The sequence below is a fragment of the Thamnophis sirtalis genome, unplaced genomic scaffold (assembly GCF_051295495.1).
Source record: "Thamnophis sirtalis isolate CommonGarterSnake01/CBP01778 unplaced genomic scaffold, rThaSir2_p1.2 scaffold_12, whole genome shotgun sequence".
Taxonomy (NCBI): domain Eukaryota; kingdom Metazoa; phylum Chordata; class Lepidosauria; order Squamata; family Natricidae; genus Thamnophis; species Thamnophis sirtalis.
This window is the reverse complement of record NW_028261392.1, coordinates 39,642,459-39,662,529: the sequence shown is the minus strand read 5'-3', so window position 1 is coordinate 39,662,529 and position 20,071 is coordinate 39,642,459. Positions and strand designations below refer to the sequence as shown.

The window sequence follows — 20,071 nt, the reverse complement described above, 5'->3', positions numbered from 1 at the left end:
TTGTAGATATTCTCCCTATCATCATAAGTTGTAGATTTTCCCTTTCTTCAGGTCCATTGCGATCTGTTGTTTGAGTTTATAATAATTATTGTCTTTGAGACTGCTGCATCTTGCTGTTAAATATATCCCCAAATATTTAACCTTGTTTGTAACTTGTATCTCCAAGATTTCTGCCAACTCTCTTTTTTGTCTTGTTGACATATTCTTTATCAAAATCTTCATTTTGTCTTTATTTATTTTTAATCCTGCTACTTTTCCATATTCTTCTATTCTTTCTATCAATTTAGGTGCTGTTTCTAATGGATCCTCTAGAATGAAGACCAAGTTATCTGCGAATGCTTGTAGCTTGTATTCTTCCTTTTGGATTTTCATTCCTTTTATTTCTTTTCCTTCTCTGATCTTTCTATTTAAAACTTCTAACATTAAGACAAAAAGTAATGGTGATAATGGGCAGCCTTGTCTCGTCCCTTTCTTTATTTCAATGGACTCTGTCAGATCTCCATTTATCATTATCTTAGCTGATTGTTTATAATAAATAGTTTGTATGGCTTGAGTAAATTTCTCACCAAAGCCCATCTGTTCCAGTTGTAACAGCATAAAGGACCAATTCATGTTGTCAAATGCCTTCTGAGCATCCAAAAACATCAATACCAATTGTTTTTCAGGATGTGCCTCATAATATTCCAAAGTGTCTAAGATTATCCTCATATTATCTTTAATTGTCTCTTTGGCAGAAACCCATTTTGATCAGAATGAATGAAACCACTTAAGTATTTTTTAAGTCTTTCTGTCAATATTGAAGCAAATAATTTACAGTATAATCTGAATTTAACAGGGAGATTGATCTGTAATTCTTAATTTGTAGTAAATCAGCCTCCTTTGGTAAAAGTGCAATACATGCTTCTGACAATGTTATGGGTATTCTCCTCTCTGACATCCCCTCATTCATGACTTCTAATAATGGGAGAGACAAGGGTCTTAGAAAATTCCACTGGTAGCCCATCCGGACCTGGGCCTTCCTGTTCTTTTGTTTTTAAGTGCTTTGTTTAGCTCCATCATAGTTATTTTGCCTTCTAGCATTTTTACAGTTTCTTTGGGTATCGGGGGTAAGTTGGCTTCCTGTAAGTATTGTTTCACTCCTGCCTCTTCTGTATTCTCATGGTCATATAGTTTACAGTAGTAATCTTGTATATTTTTTTCCTTTTCTTCATTCCCATAACAAGTTTGTCCTTAATCATCCATTAACTGCAATATCTTCTTTGAGTCTCAGTTTCTCAGTTTGTATGCCATCCATCTGCCTGGTTTATTAGCATTTTCAAAGTAATTGTGTTTAGCACTCCTAATTTTTTGGGATAATTCCTTTTTCCATTAACCCAATTTTGTGTTTAATCATATACATTCTTACTTTAATGTCCTTCTTTTGTGGGGAGTTTTGTAGTTATTTTTCAAGACCCTTATATTCATTGTCAAGTCCTTTAAGTGTTTGTCTTTTCTTTATATTTCTCTTCCTTGTATAGTCAATTATCAGGCCTCTGATATAGGCCTTCATTGTGTCCCAGAGGTTCTGCATTGATATCTACTCTTTTCTGTTTTCTTTAAAGAAAAAGGCCAATTCCTTTTTCATTTTCTGTACAAAGTCTTTCTCTTTTAATATAATGTTGTCCACCTAGATCTTTTTCTTTGTCCTTTCCATTTAATTATCATTGGGTTGTGGTCTGCCCAAGTACTTGTTTCAATCTCAATTTCCTGTATGTTATAGGCCGATTCAGTCGCTACCCATATCATATCGATTCTAGAATAAGATAAATGTCTGTTTTTAGTAGGATTTCTCTCTCTCCAAACATCCTTTAAACCTGTCTCATTGATCGTTTTAAAAAAGGATTTAGGGAGTATCTTTTTATTTGTTGTTTTTTTGTGAGTTATACTCCTTATTATTTATTTATTTATTTATTTATTTATTTATTTATTTATTTATTTGTCTTGTATGCCGCCCACTCCCGGAGGACTCCGGGAGGCTCACAAAAGACAAGGGAAAGGGGGGAACGAGACAAAGACAACATATTAAAAACAAAACCAACATGCACAATTTCCGTGGAGGTAGATGCTTCTCAGCTCCCCCCAGCCTGCTGGAACAGCCAGGACTTGGTGGCTTTGAGGAAGGCCGGGAGGGTAGTAAGGGTCCGGATCTCAACAGGGAGCTCGTTCCAGAGGGCCGGAGCTGCAACAGAGAAGGCTCTCCCCCGGGGAGTCGCCAGCCGACATTGGCTGGCAGATGGAATCCGGAGGAGACCTAACCTGTGCGATCTAATTGGTCTGAGAGAGGTAATCGGCAGGAGGCGGTCTCTCAGGTACCCAGGTCCGATGCCATGTAGGGCTTTATAGGTAGCGACCACCACCTTGAAGTGGATTCGGAGACTAATAGGTAGCCAGTGCAGCTCGCGGAGGATAGGTGTGACGTGGGTGTACCTTGGTGCACCCACAATCGCTCGCGCAGCTGCATTCTGGACTAATTGGAGTCTTTGAACACTCTTCAAGGGCAGCCCCATGTAGAGCGCATTACAATAATCCAGTCTTGAGGTCACAAGGGCATGAGTGACTGTCTGAAGGGCCTCCCGATCCAGGTAGGGTCGCAATTGGTGCACCAGGCGGACCTGGGCAAAGGTCCCCCTGGTCACAGCCGACAGATGGTGTTCTAGAGTCAGCTGTGGGTCCAGGAGGACTCCCAAGTTGTGAACCCTCTCTGAGGGGCGTATAATTTCGCCCCCCAGCCTGAGAGATGGAACAGTTAGACAATCTTTGGGAGGGAGCATCAGAAGCCACTCGGTCTTGTCTGGATTGAGTGCCAACTTGTTTGCTCCCATCCAGACCCTAACAGCCTCCAGGCACTGGCACATCACTTCTACTGCTTCACTGAGTTGGCACGGGGCGGACAGATACAACTGTGTGTCATCTGCGTATTGGTGGTACTTAATCCCGTGCCGGCGTATGATCTCACCCAGCGGCTTCATGTAGATGTTAAATAGGAGGGGGGACAGGACTGAACCCTGCGGCACCCCATACTTGAGGGGCCTTGGGGTCGATCTCTGCCCTCCAACCAACATCGACTGTGACCTTTCCGAGAGGTAGGAGGAGAACCACCGCAAAACGGTGCCTCCCACCCCCACCTCTCGCAACCGTCGCAGAAGGATACCATGGTCGATGGTATCGAAGGCCGCTGAGAGGTCAAGAAGCACAAGGATAGAGGGGTGACCCCTATCCCTGGCCTGCCAGAGATCATCGATCAGCGCGACCAAAGCAGTTTCCGTGCTGTAACCAGGCCTGAAACCCAACTGAAAAGAGTCTAGATAATCAGCTTCATCCAGGGACCATCGGAGTTGCGAGGCCACCACTTTCTCAACAACCTTCCCTACAAAGGGAATGTTGGAGACTGGATGATAGTTGCTCAAAATGGCTGGGTCCAGAGACGGTTTCTTCAGGAGGGGTCTCACCACCGCATCCTTTAGGAGGGGTGGGAAGATTCCCTCCTGGAGAGAGGTGTTCACAATCGTCTGGATCCAGCCGCGTGTCACCTCCCTGCTGGTCGAGACCAGCCAGGAGGGACACGGGTCCAGTATACAAGTGGAGGCACACACCGCTCCCATGGCCTTGTCCACTTCATCAGGAGAAGCCCGTTGAAACTCAATCCATAAAGCATGCTCAAGACCCTCCCCCGGTACCTCGGCTGGTATCGTGCAATTGGAGTCCAGCTCTGCCCGAATCCGAGCGACTTTATCCGTCAAATACTGAACAAATTCCTCAGCTCTACCCTGTAGAGGGTCACCCGCATCCCTCCCTTTCAAGAGGGAGCGGGTTATTCTAAACAAGGCGGCTGGGCGCAATTCGGCGGATGCAATAAGGTGGCAAAATGTGAACATTTCGCCGCCCGTATTGCCATGAGATAGGCTCTAATAAAGGCTCTCATCAGTGCTCGGTCTGACTCAGATTTACTGGCCCTCCAGCGGTGCTCTAGGCGTCTCTTTTGGCGCTTCATCTCCCGGAGTTCCTCGGTGAACCAAGGAGCCCTCCTGGATCCGCCGCCTCGGAGAGGTCGCAAAGGCGCAATCCGGTTTAGAGCCCCCACCGCCGCTGTATTCCAGGCAGCGACTAAGGACTCCGCCGGATTGTGGACGATAGTGTCAGGTATTTCTCTAAGCGCCATCTGAAACCCCATTGGGTCCATCAGGCGCCTGGGGCGGAACCACCTAATCGGTTCCTCCTTCCTACAGTAGGGGATTGGCTTCCGAAAGTCAAGCCTCAGCAGGAAATGATCGGACCATGACAAGGGCAAGGTTTTAATGCCCTTCAACTCTAGATCACATCTCCACTGCTCCGAAAGAAATACAAGGTCAAGTGTGTGACCCGCTGAATGAGTCGAACCTCGAATTACTTGGGTCAAGTCCATGGCTGTCGTGGAAGCCATGAACTCCTGTGCCCCATCAGAGCGTTCACCAAGTGTAGGCAGGTTGAAAGCCCCCAGAACCATAAGCCTGGGGAACTCCACCGCCAACTCGGCTACTGACTCGAGGAGCGAGGGGAGGGCTGTTGCAACGCTGTTGGGAGGTAGGTACGTTAGCAACAGACCCACTTGACCACCAAGGTCCAGCTTCATCAACAGGGACTCACACCCGACAAACTCCGGAGCAGGGATCCTACGAGGAACTAAGGACCCTCGGACGATGACAGCCACTCCCCCACCCCTTCCCTGAGGTCGCGGCTGATGAAGCACCTGAAAACCTTCTGGGCACATTTCAGTGAAGGGGACTCCTCCCTCTGGGCCCAGCCAGGTCTCAGTAATACATGCCAGGTCTACCCCCTCATCTAAAATTAGGTCCCGGACGAGGGGAGCTTTGTGAACCACAGACCTGGCATTTAGCAACAACAGCCTGAGACCAGGGCCCTGACAATTCTCGTCACCTGGCCCTGGAGTGGAACTAACAGGGCCGGAAGGAGGGATCTCTGTGATGTAGCGAACCCTCCTTCCCCGGTAATGGCTAGCCCTGAAGTTCCCATCATACCTGCCCCTCCCCATAGTGACCATAATGCTCTGGCCCTCCCCCGCTACTGTAGACCCCATAACCCCTCCCACAGCTCCCGCACCATCCAGCAGGCAATCCTTAACACTCATTCTGGGACGGGAAGTAAGTCTGGGCCCCTACCACTTCTGCAGTGGCACTCAGTGGAGGAGACACCAGGCAATACTCTCAACCCTCTCATACACACGCAGCCACTCACCCATGCAGTCCCCACAAAATAAGTTAAACACAGAAAATACAACAGTATGAATTTAAAAAAAAGTGGGTGCAAACATCAACCAAGCATATCATTCACACTAAATTCCTAAAAAATTCGCGGAGCACTGCGCTAGTGTGATGTAAGACAATGGTGTGCAGATGGAGGGCGAGCTGCTCCGCTTTTCTCCCCTCCTCTGAGTCCTAGAAGAGCTTCCCAGGCCACAGGTCCAAAGTCAGTAGCATATAAAGTGGCTGTAAGCGGAGAGGGCACGGGATAAGGGTCCGGTATTGGTACACAGTAGCTTTCCAGTCCTGAGCCCTCCGGATCCAACAAGCAATTTATGGCCCCCGTGTCGGGGGGTAGTTCTTCTCCTTCCCCTAAGATTGAGCAGGGTCCAGAATCCGGGGGGGGGGGGGAGTCTGTGGAGCCAACGTCTGGGACTGGCCCGAGCTGCTCCAGAAGACGGGATAAAGGGCGCCAATTCCTACAGAGCCAAGTCCTGACCCCTACGGCTGTCATCATCTACCACTCCTAACCCTATTCCAACCTTAATTATCCTACTACTAAACCTAATCCTAACCTAAAGCTAATCCTAATTTTAAGCCTAAACCAAAACTAACACCAACCCAAACTAAGCTCACCCATTCTAACCCTACACCAGCCTAATCCTAATCATAACCCGAGCGTAGCCTAGCCCTGGCCCCCACACTAACTCTACCCCCAACCCTAGCCACGACCCCAACCCCGGTCTCCACTAGCCCTGCCCCAAGGCCGAGAGCACCCACAGACAGTCTCCAGTACTTATACCTAAATCTATATCTAATCTATGCCTAAACTATCTATAACTATAAACCTAAACCTATACCTATATATCTAACTAATTAACTGGAGCTATGGCAGGCAGCAAACAGTTAGAGGGAGAGCAGATAGAATAAGCAGAGCAGATGGCCCCAGCCGAGGCGAAGGAGAGTCAATGCTGGGTAGGGAGATGGTAAGGCTTGCTGGTAATGGAGAGGGACAGGAGTGGTATCCGAAAGGCTGCGATGGAAAAAAAGGAGGGGGAGGCATCCAGGCCTCTCACAGACTCAGCAATGGGCGATGTCAGCACGGCACCGCCATCTTCTCCGCTCCGAGCAGCACGATCACTCAGGGTCGCCGGAACCCGACAGGGGCGCAGGGGCGAGAGGAGAGGGGCGAGAGGAGAGGCAAGAACGGGCGAGCAAGGCATTGGGTGGGGGTACGGCCACGGCGGCGGTACGCGCAGCCAGCCGCCGAATCCGCCAATCCCACAGAACTCCGTTCCAGATGGTCTCAATCGAACAGATCTCCCAATCCCCCTTGCTCACTGCTCACCACATAGATGAAATTAAAAAAACAGAGTTCAACTCCAGTTGGAAAAGCAGCCGCTCAGATAGAATCAAAGGCAAGCATCCAAGATTTAAAACGCAGTGTTCAACAGAGCGGCGCCGCCATCTCTCCTCTGCGCCACGCAGCAGTTCCAGTTCCAGTTCCAGGCCTCGGTAGATCCACAGCTAGGAAAGCGACCGGAGACGGCTGATGTTCAAATGCCAGTCCCCACTCGATCCGCGAAATACAGCCCTTCCAGGACCTTATGTCAAAGTTGTCACGGACTCCGGAGGCTCTTCTAAGATCTTCTTTCGTCTCGCCGGCTTCTATCGAGTGAGAAGCCAGGCAGCCATCCAGGTCCTACACATGCGCAGTCATACAAATTCTTATGTACAATTCTATTAAAATCTTCCATCATACAAATATTTAAGTAATCCAAATCCATTATTTTCCTGTGTAATTTTCTGTAGAATTCATCTTGCTTATCATTAGGCGCATAGATTGCTATTAGGAGCATTTTCTTATTATTGTCCATAATTTCCACCATCAAAATTCTTCCATCGTCATCTGTATAAATTTGTTCCACTGGGATTGTATCTTTAATATAAAGGATCACTCCTCTTTTCTTACCGGTTGCCAATGAAGTAAACGTTTTCCCCAGCTTTGGTTGCTTTTATAAGTATTCATGTTGCTTTTGAATATGCACTTCTTGTAGACAAATTATATCCAATTTTAATTTCCCTAGTTTGTGAAATATTTTCTTTTATTTGCTGAATTAAGTCCATTTATGTTAATTGAGATCATTTTCTTCTCTTCCATATTTATGTTTTATACATAGGATTTATTGTTCTGGTGGCTCTAGGTTCTTGTAGATCTCTAATATCCACGCCACCTACAGCACCTTCTACTATCTCGATCCCACCTACTGCTCCTTCTTTTTTTCCAGTTGAAGCTGAAGCCACTGCTCGTGATTCTTTCACCGATTCTTTATGTCCAGTCTCCTCAGTCTTCCCTCTGAGATGTTCTTTGAAAAATGCTTCTGCTTTTTCAATTGAATCTATTCTATATCTTTGTCCTTGCCATATAAACATTAAACCTTCTGGTATCAACCATTAACACCTTTTTTGAGTAGAATTTTAGTCAAAAATTGATATTCTCTTCTCGATTCTCTCACTCTACTTGGTATTTGCTTCAAAACTACAATCTCCTTGTCTTTGTACTCCAGTTTTCTATCTTGCTTTTTGAAGTATTTGCATCCTAATTGCTTTCTTGGTAAACCTTACATGAACTTCCCTTGGCAAATAATTTCTCGCTGCATATCTTGTATAAACTCGAAATGCTTCATCTATAGCATTGGCCATCTTCTCTTGGGTTAACTCGAGGACATTTGTCAAGATTTCTATCATTATTTGTAACAGGTTTTCACCTTTTTCTTCTTTTATGTTTTGGAAACTTAGAAAAAATTCTGACCTTTCTATTATCTTTTTCAACCACACTCAGTCTATTATCAATCTCCCCAATTTTCTTCTCTCTTTGGTGACCCTTTTCTTCATATTTTTGTAGTCTATCTTCATATTTCAGTATGAAGATATTTCTATCTTCATATTCAGTATTTGTTGAATACTATCAATTTTTTCATCAGCTTTAACTGTTTTTTGTTCTATGTTCTCTGTTGTTCAGTGTGTCCCATTTGTTGTTCTGTTGTCTCAATTCTTTTTTCCATGTTTTCTGTTCTCTTTTCAATGGTATCTGTTTTTACTTGCAAATTCTGAATTCCTTGCATAATCATCTCTAAGGTAACTGCCTTCTCTCCCTTTTCTTTTTCCTGTTGTAACATTGTCTGTATTGATCTTTATCATCCTGCTAGTGAAGTGGTTATTATTATTTCACTCATCTTCAAATTTTTCTATATTATAATCCATTTTATAAAAAGTGGATTATAAAAAGGGAAGAAGATTCTGTAAAAAATAAAGCCAAGAGTAAAACAAGAAAGCAAAACTGAGAGAGTAGGTAAATCTACTATCAAAAATGTGAAAAGGAAAAAGAAAAAACAAAAACCCATAAAAGAGAATAAAAATCTTCAATCTTTTCTATGCTATAATCCAATTTAAAAAAAAAATTGAAAACAACCAGATACGGAACCCAGCTTCACAGCAAAAAGAAGTAAACACTGCCACCAGCAAAAAGAAAAAGAAATAGTTTCAAGGCTCCTTGTAAAGTTAAAGCTCTCTAAACAAAAGAAAAATAAATTCAAAACTTTTATAGAATGAAAGCCTTTCAAGATCACTCCAGACTTACTCTTACAGTTGTTATCTATTCTGTCCAGGCAGAATTTCAAGGACTGAAAATTTCAGAGTGAGCACCTGTGTAAATAACGCTTCTCCTATCAGTCCTGGCTGAGCCAGTAACCTTGGAGAGCAACCTTTTCCAAACATTCATTCAGACAAAAAATAGAAACAAAGTTTCAAAGCCTCTAGGTGGCAGTGTTACTTATCCAAAACTTTCCCTCTCTGTATTGCGTTCTGTGCCTTATTAAGAGAAAAGAAAAAAGAAAAAGCCAAATGAGAAACACAGTATATAAAAAAATACTCCTAAACAGTGGAACAATAGAACTTAGTTAAAAAAACGGTCCAAAAAGTAAAAGGCAGGAAAACGGAAAAGAAATAATCCCGCTCCATTTAACACTGCTCTGATTAGAAAATCTAGTCAGGCTTCCAACAATAAAAAGGAAAAAAAAATCACTTTGACTGTAGCCTTATATTCGCTGCTTACTCTCTCTCATCAGTCTTTATTTTAAATTAGTTCTCATAAATCAGAAAAAAGGTAAAAATCTCACCATGAACGACACTCTCTCTCCTGCACTTTCACTTCCGAAGCTGTCAGCAGTTTTGCCAGCCTTAATGGCTGCTTCCTAGCTGCTGGCAAAAGGGCTGTTCCTGGATCACCAGAGACTTTGCGGGTTTCCCTGGGATCGGCAGGATATGCCCCTTCCTATTACCATCTCTTCGGGACGGTTTAGGTCCAGTTGGACCATGCTGCATCTGGAATTTCGGCGGCAGTCTCAGAGCCCCGAGATTGACCATCGTGTCACCGTGACATAAGCTTCCGGTCTCACCCAACCTCATTTTTTTTTTTTCCCTCTTCTAAGCATAGGACCAGCAACAACTGAGTTATACTTTAATATGGTACATTTATCTATTATTTATCTAGAAAGTGGTACAAAACCTTAATTTAAAAGCCTACATACTCTTCTTTGTATTGTTATATTTTTTTTTGCAAAATTGTTTTACATTTTTTCTACAATCCTGTCTTGGTAAATTTGCATAAAGATTGAATTAATATTTCAACTCATTATATTTATGTTAAGCATGTTTTCCCACTATAAGATCACAGTGATCTGATCATATTCTATATTTTCAACTACGGTAAATAATAAGGCAATTAAAGAAGACATAGAACCATTTTCATTATGAAAATACTACATATATCACTATATTTACTGTAAAAAACCACCCTGCATTATTTCACTGTTCATTGTTCAGTTTTCTTTACCTAAACATTTAATACAATGTAATTTTTCTGTATTTTATATTACGTTATGTTTGTATTTATAATATGTTGTCAGTTATTCATTATTTTCTGTTTTGATTTTTCTAACAGCTGGAAATAATGAAAAGCAAGGCCAAAGATCTGTGATGAAAATCAAAGAAGAAATTAGGAACACGAAAGGTAATTTATATGGCTTTTTCTACTTCATTATAGGTTTACGCATTTCTCACTTTATTTTTCTTTTAAGTTCATTATACTTTTTATGTAATTTTTTAATAATACACATTGCTGAAAAACTGCAACTGATTTTCTTTCGCTGCAACTGATTAACTATAGGAATAGGAACTGTAGTTCAAAAAATTCAGAAGTAATTTTTTTCTAAGTGACATAAAATTGAGCTTGAATTGAAGCTCAGTTGAAACAAAGTGCACCTTTGGAGAAGGTGACTCTTCCAAAATAATTGTGAAGGTTTTGTTTATACTGTGTTTATTTTCATGAGTCTTATTTTTCACTCAATCTTATTTTTGTTACTCTTGCTGTGTTCTGCACAGCCCCTTCCTGCTATATTTATTACTGCTACTATAGCAGTTACAGCTGTTCACAATTGGATAATTGCAACAATATTCTTTCCTTCCTCTACCTCTGAATTTTATAGTTCAGTACCTCTTTAAATTGAGAAGGAGTGAATTTGCACGCTCCCTGAAGCCCAAGGCAGTGATAGCACAGATGTAAAAGAAATGTATATAGCAGCAAATAAGAGAAATAATGTGGTAATAGGTGAATTGCATGGCTCATTTGGGATGTTTGTGTAGCTCACAGCTTTCCATTACAAAAAAACTAGTGGTTAGTTCATACCTGCTTTTCTGCCCATGGCTATACAAGCAGGAAGAACACAGGTGTAAAAAAACCCAAATGTGTACAAAGTGCTTGCAAAAGGAAAGAATGTTTTATTACATACCACAATTTCTATATATTTATTTATTTAAAACATTGATGTAGCCATCCATCTTTCACCAGCTTTGGGCATCTCCCAAACAAGAGTTAAAAGACAAATAAAATACACATAAAAACATTTTAAGATTCAAAGAATAACTATTTAAAATCTAAAATGTTAAAACAATAACAATTTGGATTCATCCAACTATATAGAATCAGTTTACATTTCTCTTGTTGGGATTCTTTTGAATAATTCTTAAATGAAGATATTTCTGCATCCATGCAGAATAGTGCTAAATTATCCCATAGATGTACATCTTAGTGGGTTGCAACACTCATTCTTGCATTGTGTATTTTAAAAGCAACTTACTTTAATCATAATGCATTCAAAAATGAATGAGGAAATGCCTGAAGAACAAAACACTCCATGTTTTGTTTCTGCCTAACAGTGTCTATCCTGAAAAAATAATAATGGAATATGATGACTTGTTTTAGATTGGAAACAAACCATTTCCTGTTTTGTTCATGCCCCCAATTGAAAACTGATCCACATGATCATCAATCTACAGTGAAGACATTGGGATTTCATTTTCATTGTAGCCGGATGTTAGTAAAGAGAGGGAAGGTAGTTAAAACGAGCAGGCTACATATCAACATACAGATCAACCACAAGTATGTTGATTTTCTATAGTCACATGGAACCTGATGAGGCTAGAAAGACCACAGCATCCATGTACCATCAAAGAAAGACAGGTCCTGAAAAGGCAGCTGCATGGAAAGAAAAAGATCCATTAACAGCATGCCCTGTCAGTCATCAGTTATCCTGCCAGTATAATGAGCTGGCCAAAGGACAACGTGTATGGAGGTTTCCACCCCAAGTCGAACATCCAGAGATTGTATTCTGCATCAGCTGGAAAGAAAGCAGGCAAGGTCTGTTAAGTGTCAAGGCCAGATCATGGATATCCAGAGCACTGAAGATAAAAATCTAATAGACAAAGTTACACAAAAAATTAAGACAAGACCTAGCATGGGCTACCATTGACAGCTGAGTTGGCTGACATTGGGAAATCCTATCAGTGGTTGGAAAGAGCTGGACTAAAGGACAACATTGAGGTACTGATTATAGCAGCACAACAACAAGCACTTAATCATCAGATCCATTGAAGTGGGTATGTCACACTAGATAGCACCTGAGATGCAAAGAAGCCCCAGAAACAGTACAACACCTGGTAGGATGTAATATATGGGCAGGAACAGCATATATTGAAGGCCACAATCAAATAGTTGGCATAGAGTACAGAAACATCTGCATGGCTAGATTCTCCCAAGTCCAAATGGAAGGTTCCACAGAAGGTGATAGAGAATAACAGGGCTAAGAACCAGATCCAGATGGACAGGCAGGTACTAGCTAATCAGCCAAATATTGTTGTAGCAGACAAGAACCAACTGTGATGTTAGATGTATAGTATCAAGTGACAGCAACATCAGGAAGAAATAGTACGAGAGACTGGGTAAGTACCAGGGCCTGAAGGAGGAACTGGAGAGAATGTGGAAAGTAAAGACTAAAGTGGTTCCAGTGATGATAAGAGCATTTGGGTTGTATCTTCTAAGTTGGGAGAATGATTCGGAGCTTTCTGTCTGGAAGAGTGTGGTGCTAGGAACAGCTAAGTTACTGTGCAGAACCCTCAAACTCCCAGGTTTCTGGTAGGGGACCCATGATTGAGGAAAAAACATGCTACACATTGTGATTAACAGGGTGATGTTTTTTTTTTAAACAGAGTAACTGAATGGCCAATTGCTCATGCTGTTGAGTTGATCTACAAGTGAAACAGTTCTATGTGGAAACAAAATGTTTGCTTTTGATCTGATTAATGCATACGTCCCTGGAGGTCAGATTCTCCAATGTGTATTAGCTCAAATTACCACAGATATCTGAGTAATAGCGATAGTTTCTGTTTGTCAAAATGCTTGGCAGTGTATTGAAATTTATCATTGTGGCATTTGAAATCTTTTAGAGCTAATCTAAAGAACAATTTCTATATATTGCTTCAATTTTATTCTTTAAGATTGTCATCCATTCAGGAATGCTAAATGTTTGTGATCAGTTTTGGCTACAGGGCTATTTGAAATTAGCGGTATTATATTAAGGATTCATAAATTAATATTATAGTACCTCTTTCTAAATCATGGGTGTCAAACCTGATTGTGTCATGTGATGTATCACTATGTTTTTTGCCTTGAAGAGTGTTCGAAGACTACAGTTGGTCCAGAATGCAGCCGCGTGAGCGATACTGGGTGTACCTAGACACACCCATGTTACACCTATCCACCGCGAGCTGCACTGGCTCCCCATTGGTCTCCGGACGTGCTTCAAGGTGCTAGTCGTTACTTTTAAAGCCCTACATGGTTTAGGACCTGGCTACCTGAGAGACCGCCTCCTGCCACTTACCTCCCAACGACCAATAAGATCGCACAGGTTGGGCCTCCTCCGGGTGCCGTCGACCGGACAATGCCGGCTGGCGGCCCCTCGGGGGAGGGCCTTCTCTGTAGCTGCGCCGGCCCTGTGGAATGAACTACCCGTAGAGATCCGGACCCTTACCACTCTCCCGGCCTTCCGTAAAGCCAGCAAGACCTGTCTGTTCCGGCAGGCCTGGGGCTGTTGATTAATATCCAGCCCTACTTGGACCGAATGGATGGTGTGTTAATTTTTAACATTGTATCTCTTATTTTATAATTTTTAAAATGCTTTTTATCTTGCCTGTGAGCCGCCCAGAGTCCCAATGGGAGTGGGCGGCATACAAATTTCATTAAACTGAAACTGAAACTTAGCGGAGCTGTGTGGCCTGCGCATGACTCATCCAGCCCATGGATCGCCAGTTTGACACCCCTGTTTTAAATCATCTTGTCATAAAAGTCTTTCTTGTGTTTAGTGTTGTTTTCTTTGATTACTTTTCTCAGTGGAGTTCGGAATATCTTTTTAGCTTTTTATAGTTCAGCTGCAATTATCCTTATTAAAAAAATATTCCACTACAAGGTACAATATAGGCTGAGATATAAAGTCTATGCAGTAATGCATGGGTCTGGATTGACTATTAATGGATTTAAGCAATATTGGATTGACTTACATCCAGATGAATGGTCACCAGATAAAATATGCAAACTTTTCTAATCTTTAATTAAAAATTAACAAAAGAAATGTCATGTAAATGTGATCCTCAGTAGTCTGATTGTAATGAGATTAATCATCTTTAAACAATTGCTCATTCTTGTTGTCTATAAATTATTGCAATTTTAATTCTGGACTATGCAACTGAAATTCTATTCATTTACTGTAATATACTGTAAATTAACAGAACATGGTTTTTTTTGTAAAAAATATTTTTCCATTTTCACAAAATATAATCACATGTATACTATTACATAATTAACATAATTTTGTATTATTAAGTGTTTACATCAATTCATCTTACCATCAGCTCCCAAAACACAATTGTATAGCTCTTCTGCTCTCCGTACACCATATTTATCCTTATCCATCACTTTCTTCTCCCTCTCTCTCCTCCCCACACCTCCTTTCTTCCCTCTGTCATCCTTCCCTACTCTACTTCCCCTTCCTCTCTCCTTCTCTTGTCCCCCCTCTTCTCTCCTCGTTTCTCTCCTCCTCTTCTCCCCTCTTTGCCCTCTCTCTTACTCCTTTCTCCTTCCCCTGCCTCCCCTCTTTTCTTCCCATTCTTATCATTTATTTGGTGTATTTCAGCTTCTGAGCAAGCTCCATTTTATATTGATGGTATTTATAGTTCCTTTTCAATATACATATTTCATTTTAATACCCTTTCTTGGGAAAAAAATAGAACAAAAAAGTATACATATATAGTCATTGTACTCTTAAGCCCCTCCCCCCAGCCTAATTTTGGTCGAGATGTAGACCTGGTTACAATTCCTAGCTAGAAGATAATGATGAGAATAACAGAACATGTTTTTAAGCCATCACTTATATAAACCTAAGTAAGCTGCAATTTACATGATTGTATTCCAATCAAGCTGTTACAGAAAGGCTGATTTTTCTTTCTTAAATTAAGTTACCTTAGTCCATAATTGGACATCCTGAATATGTTAAAAATCCCAACCATACATATTTAATAAAACATTTTGGATAGTTGGAGTCAGCCTATTACGTTAGGCAACTCTAGACTTAACCTCACATTTATTCTAAGTTCTTATTCAATGGCATGAGTACAACATTTACAAAATATAATTATATAAACTTAGTCTATTTCAAGGTGTTTGATGAGGACTACAGCCTAACTTCTAGGTTTAAACATAGAGGTAGGAAAGGTAAAGGTTTCTCTTGACCATTGTTCCCTCTAATTTTTTTTCAGTGTGGGCGGAAAAGTATAGTGTTTGAGCGGCACATTTTCATGCCTGAGCACCTGAATTTTTTTCACAGATGTCACCCAAGACCATTCTAGTTTAAACTTCCAGCTGCACTTTTTCTTCGTAACAACATTTACTCCAGCTTTACCTTTTGACATCAGCACTGACTGATGATGTACCTATAGGGTTAGGGTTTATCAATTATTACAATTATCTTTTCAAATTCATTTTGGATTAAATAAAAAAGAGCTTTGAAATGTATATATAAATGGCACTTAATACCACTAATATTAAAATAGTAAATGTTTGATATACTTCATTTTAATGAATTTCACTTGATATACTTCATTTTAATGAGTTAACATTCAATTGCAAAAGTTGTCTATACACTGTATGCTTCTGTGAATGTATTATATGCAATTTGCTATTTTAAATGAGTAAAATTATTAAAATCACCATAATTAAAGTCTCATTCACATCTAAGAGTTTTCTTCCATCGTTAATTTGTAAACTCAAGGATTTATTGCCTGCATGTTCAACAATGCTTGTTGATTGTTTAAAAATTTGTGGGAATTTGCTCCTTTCTGTAGAGAGGGTTTCAGTAACCTACTACTACTGCAAAACTAATTTCTAAACTGCATACTACTTGCAAATATAAATAGATTGTTAAAATGGCTCTACCATAACCAAATAAGAGAAAAAAACACCTTCCTTTTGTTTATAAAGTAGTGATTTTAGTTTGCTCTATGGAAGTCACTATTTTAAACTGACAGATAGGAAGTTTAATTAGATTAAAAGCAAAAATATTCTCAATGACTTTGAAAATCCCAATGAGTTATCAAATATAGGTACTCCTTCATTACAACGTGGGACTGGAATTTTTATTACTCAGCAATGTGGTCACAAAGCTGATGTGTGTCATGACTCATGTGACCGGGCTCTCTCGCCTCTTTCCAACTGTGAGGGCATCAATCATGTTAGCCAAGGGATCTGCAAAGCTGGCTCTTTTAAGACTGGTGGACTTCAACTTCCAGAATTTTGAGAGTTGAAGTCCACCAGTCTTAAAACAGCCAACTTTGCAGATCCCTGTGTTAGCCCAAAGCCTGGCGCTGGGCTTTGCTCCCCCATTGGTGGAGCCCCGAGAAGCAAGGAGGGAGAAAAAGAGCTCAAAAGAGCTACATTGTTGCTAAATGTAACCGGGGGAGAGCCAGCCCAGGCAATAGCAAATTAGCCGATCTCGCAGCAGGTCTGAAAGGGGGGGGGGAGCAAAACTCCAGGCAGGGCTCTCTGACTGTTCTAATTCCCCGTGAAAACTGTTGTTGCCTCTGAAGCATTCGCTCCAGTGTTTTAAATCTTTAAGATCCCTCTCCCTTCCTTTTTTCTTTTCGACCTACACAGAATCACAGATTAGAGAATCCTGAAGTCGGGCGGGGCTGATGAGGGAGAAAAAGAGCTCAAAAGACCTACATTGTTGCTAAATGTAACCGGGGAGAGCCAGCCCAGGCAATAGCAAATTAGCCGATCTTGCAGCAGGTCTGAAAGGGGGGGGGGGAGCAAAACTCCAGGCAGGGCTCTCTGACTGTTCTAATTCCCCGTGAAAACTGTTGTTGCCTCTGAAGCATTTGCTCCAGTGTTTTAAATTTTTAAGATCCCTTTCCCGTTTTTCTTTTCAACCTACACTGATTAGAGAATCCTGAAGTCGGGCGGCAATGTACTGCAGTAGAAAAGGTTTAGCTGGAGGAGGTTTTGATTGCGATCACTCTGTAGTTCGTGTCCAGATACCTGCCCCACGTCCCTCTGTGCGGCAATTAGAAACTACTGCGCGGGGTATTGCAGCTATGTGTGCGGCCGTGCAGGCGCGCACCTTAGAGGGAACAGTGCTCTTGACCAGTCTTGTCCAACTCTAGGAGTAGTTCTCATCTCTGTTTCCTAGCCGAAAGACCCAGTGTTGTCCCAAGACGATTCTGTGGGCATGTGGCTGGCATGACAATATGCCAAGGTGCATAGAATGCTGTTACTTTCCTACCAAAATTTACATGCTTTTGAACTGCTAGGTTGGCAGGAGCTGGGGCAAGAACAGGAACTCACCGTGTCATGTGGAGGTTGGGTCTTGAACTGACAAACCTTCTGGTTGATAAGCCCAGCACTTAACCACTAAGCCACTGCGGCCCCTGATAAATACTCCTTCAACTCCCTCTAGGTCTGTTTTTTTCTTGGAAGAGCTCCAGGCAAATTGTCGCTTGCTACTGTCTGGCAAGGAATGCTGGTAAAATGTGTTTCAGCAGCCATGTCTGGAACAGGCTGTTTCAGGACAAAAAAAAAGATAATTCTGGCTTCAAATCGGAGACAGTGAACAAATAATGTGTAGCAGAAACAATTCATTTTGTTTTTTCAGAGTTGAGACATCCTGCTCGTGGCAGTAAGATGTTGAGCTATTTGGCATTTGGAGAATGGGGCAAGGAATAAGGTCCACAGCAAAAGGAAACAAATGAAAGCTGCAGTGGCATTGCGGATGTGTTGTTGGTTGATATGATCAACATGATGAGGTTTGGTGGGCCTTTAATAGTCGAAAGCAAAAAGTGTTTCTTGCTTCTTTGGGTTGCAGTAAAGATCAGGAAAAAGCACAGTGATATATTTTTCAGACTAAATTCTACTTTACTGTATTGCTTCATTCATACCTTTTAATCTGAGGAATGGGGGAAAGGGTCAGGATGTGGAAACATAATTGAATAAGGGATATTTATGCTGATTTATTTATAGTGAAAATCTATTTCGTGAATGTGCAGTATTCTATAAAAATTAATTTATACCCATATTCAACTTAAATTACAAAAGCATAAGGACAATAATAGCTAATTTCTTGTGCTGTCAAGAAATCTATAGATGATGCACTTTCTTGGTTGCTTCATCTTAGCTTGGCGCACCTGGAGAAAAATACTCATGTGAGAATGCTGTTTGTTGATTTTAGTTTGGCGTTCAACACAATCATTCTTTAGCATTTGGTGAACAAATTGGGCCTATTCGGTTTTAATACTCTCTTAGGTAATTTGATACTAGATTTCCTTATTGATAGGCTCCAGTTTGTGCGAGTTGGAAAAAAAGTTTCCAACTCCCATCTCCTTGAGTTTGGGTTCCCCAAAGGGCTGTGTTTTGAGTCCATTACTGTTCATCTTGATGACCCATGACTGCTGTGCGAAGTCTGCTACAAATCATATTGTGACATATGCTTATGACACGGAAGTGGTGGGTCTTATCCGGGATGACAGTGAAGATGCTTATAGGGAAGAGGTGAAGGCTCTGGTGGACTGGTGCAATAAAAGTAACCTGGTTCTAAATGTTATTAAAACAAAGGAGATCATTGTAGATTTTAGAAAGAGACAGCATAGTCATACTCCACTCAGTGTCAAGGTTGCAGCTATAGAAGTTGGTCAACAGTATTAAGTATCTGGGGGTGCAGATAATTAACAATGCGAATTGGTCTCTCCACACTTCATCCTTAGTGAAGCATGCAAACCAATGTTTGACTTTCCTGCATCAGATGAGCAGAGCTCATCTTTCTCCTTCTGTCCTGGCCACTTTTTACAGAGAGCGTTTTAACAAACTGCATCACTGTTTGTTTTGGTGACTATGGTGCCTCAGATAGAAGATCCATGCAGAGAGTGATAAGGACAGTTGAGAAGATTATAGAAAGATCACTTCCTGTCATTCAGGATATTGCTTATACAACCACTATGACACACCCACTTTACGGTCTGTTTCTCTTGCTCTCCTCTGGGAAGAGGTTTTGAAATATTTCTAGCAGGATGACCAGATTCTGTAACAGCTTTCTTCCCCATGCCATCCATCTCGTCAACTTGCAAGATTTGTTTTTCTTGCCATGTACATGTACATATCCAAACTAGACTGTTATTTCTCTGGTGTCATATAATGTATGTGGATATATGCATAATTTTGTATTTATTTATTTTGCCATGTTTATGTAGTGTGTATTGGAGGTAGTGACCCTTTGAGAGCTGTATGCAATGAAATTTCTTTTCAATGTATGCCTATTAATGTACATTCAAAATGGAAATAAAGTTATTATTCTATTCTATAGGAAAATAATCTTTTTATCATAGGAAAATACCTTTTTATTTTGGGGAAAAAATGCCAAGTCTAGTTTACCGCATGACAGGGGGTCCTCAACATGACTGCTTGAAGTTACAAAGGGTTTCAAAAAGCTACTTACATTTCATCCTCGAAGTTACATGGTGGTCATGTGAATGCATTCAGACACTTAGCAATTGGTTTGCATTTATGCATTTATGAATAATTGCAGCGTCCCAAGATCATAAATATGATTATGGTTTGTGATGATTTTTTTGGCAGAAAATGGAAAAAAAATGAACTGTTTTAATAATTATTTATGCTAATGCTTCATTAGACAGGCATTTGCTTTAGTCTTATAGTAGACCAGCTGGATACCCGTGCTCTATGAAGAAACTATATGTTGGACTATGCAGGAGAAATTTGGTTCACAATTCATTGGCTTAGTGGGGGTTGGTGATTGAAACACATAAGGGAATTTCATTCCCTCCACCTTGAGTCCGGAAGC

The 20,071-nt window shown here is 41.2% G+C and overlaps 1 protein-coding gene across 2 annotated transcripts in view; it reads left to right on the top strand.

Moving 5' to 3' along the window:
• The window catches only part of DHRSX (dehydrogenase/reductase X-linked), a 154,411-nt gene that overhangs the window by 53,210 nt on the left and 81,130 nt on the right, over positions 1 to 20,071 (top strand). For both annotated transcript variants that reach the window (XM_087726653.1, XM_087726651.1), the window contains exon 3: positions 10,279 to 10,347. In XM_087726653.1, the coding sequence (XP_087582779.1) occupies positions 10,279 to 10,347 (69 nt within the window). The remainder of the gene's footprint in view (positions 1 to 10,278; positions 10,348 to 20,071) is intronic.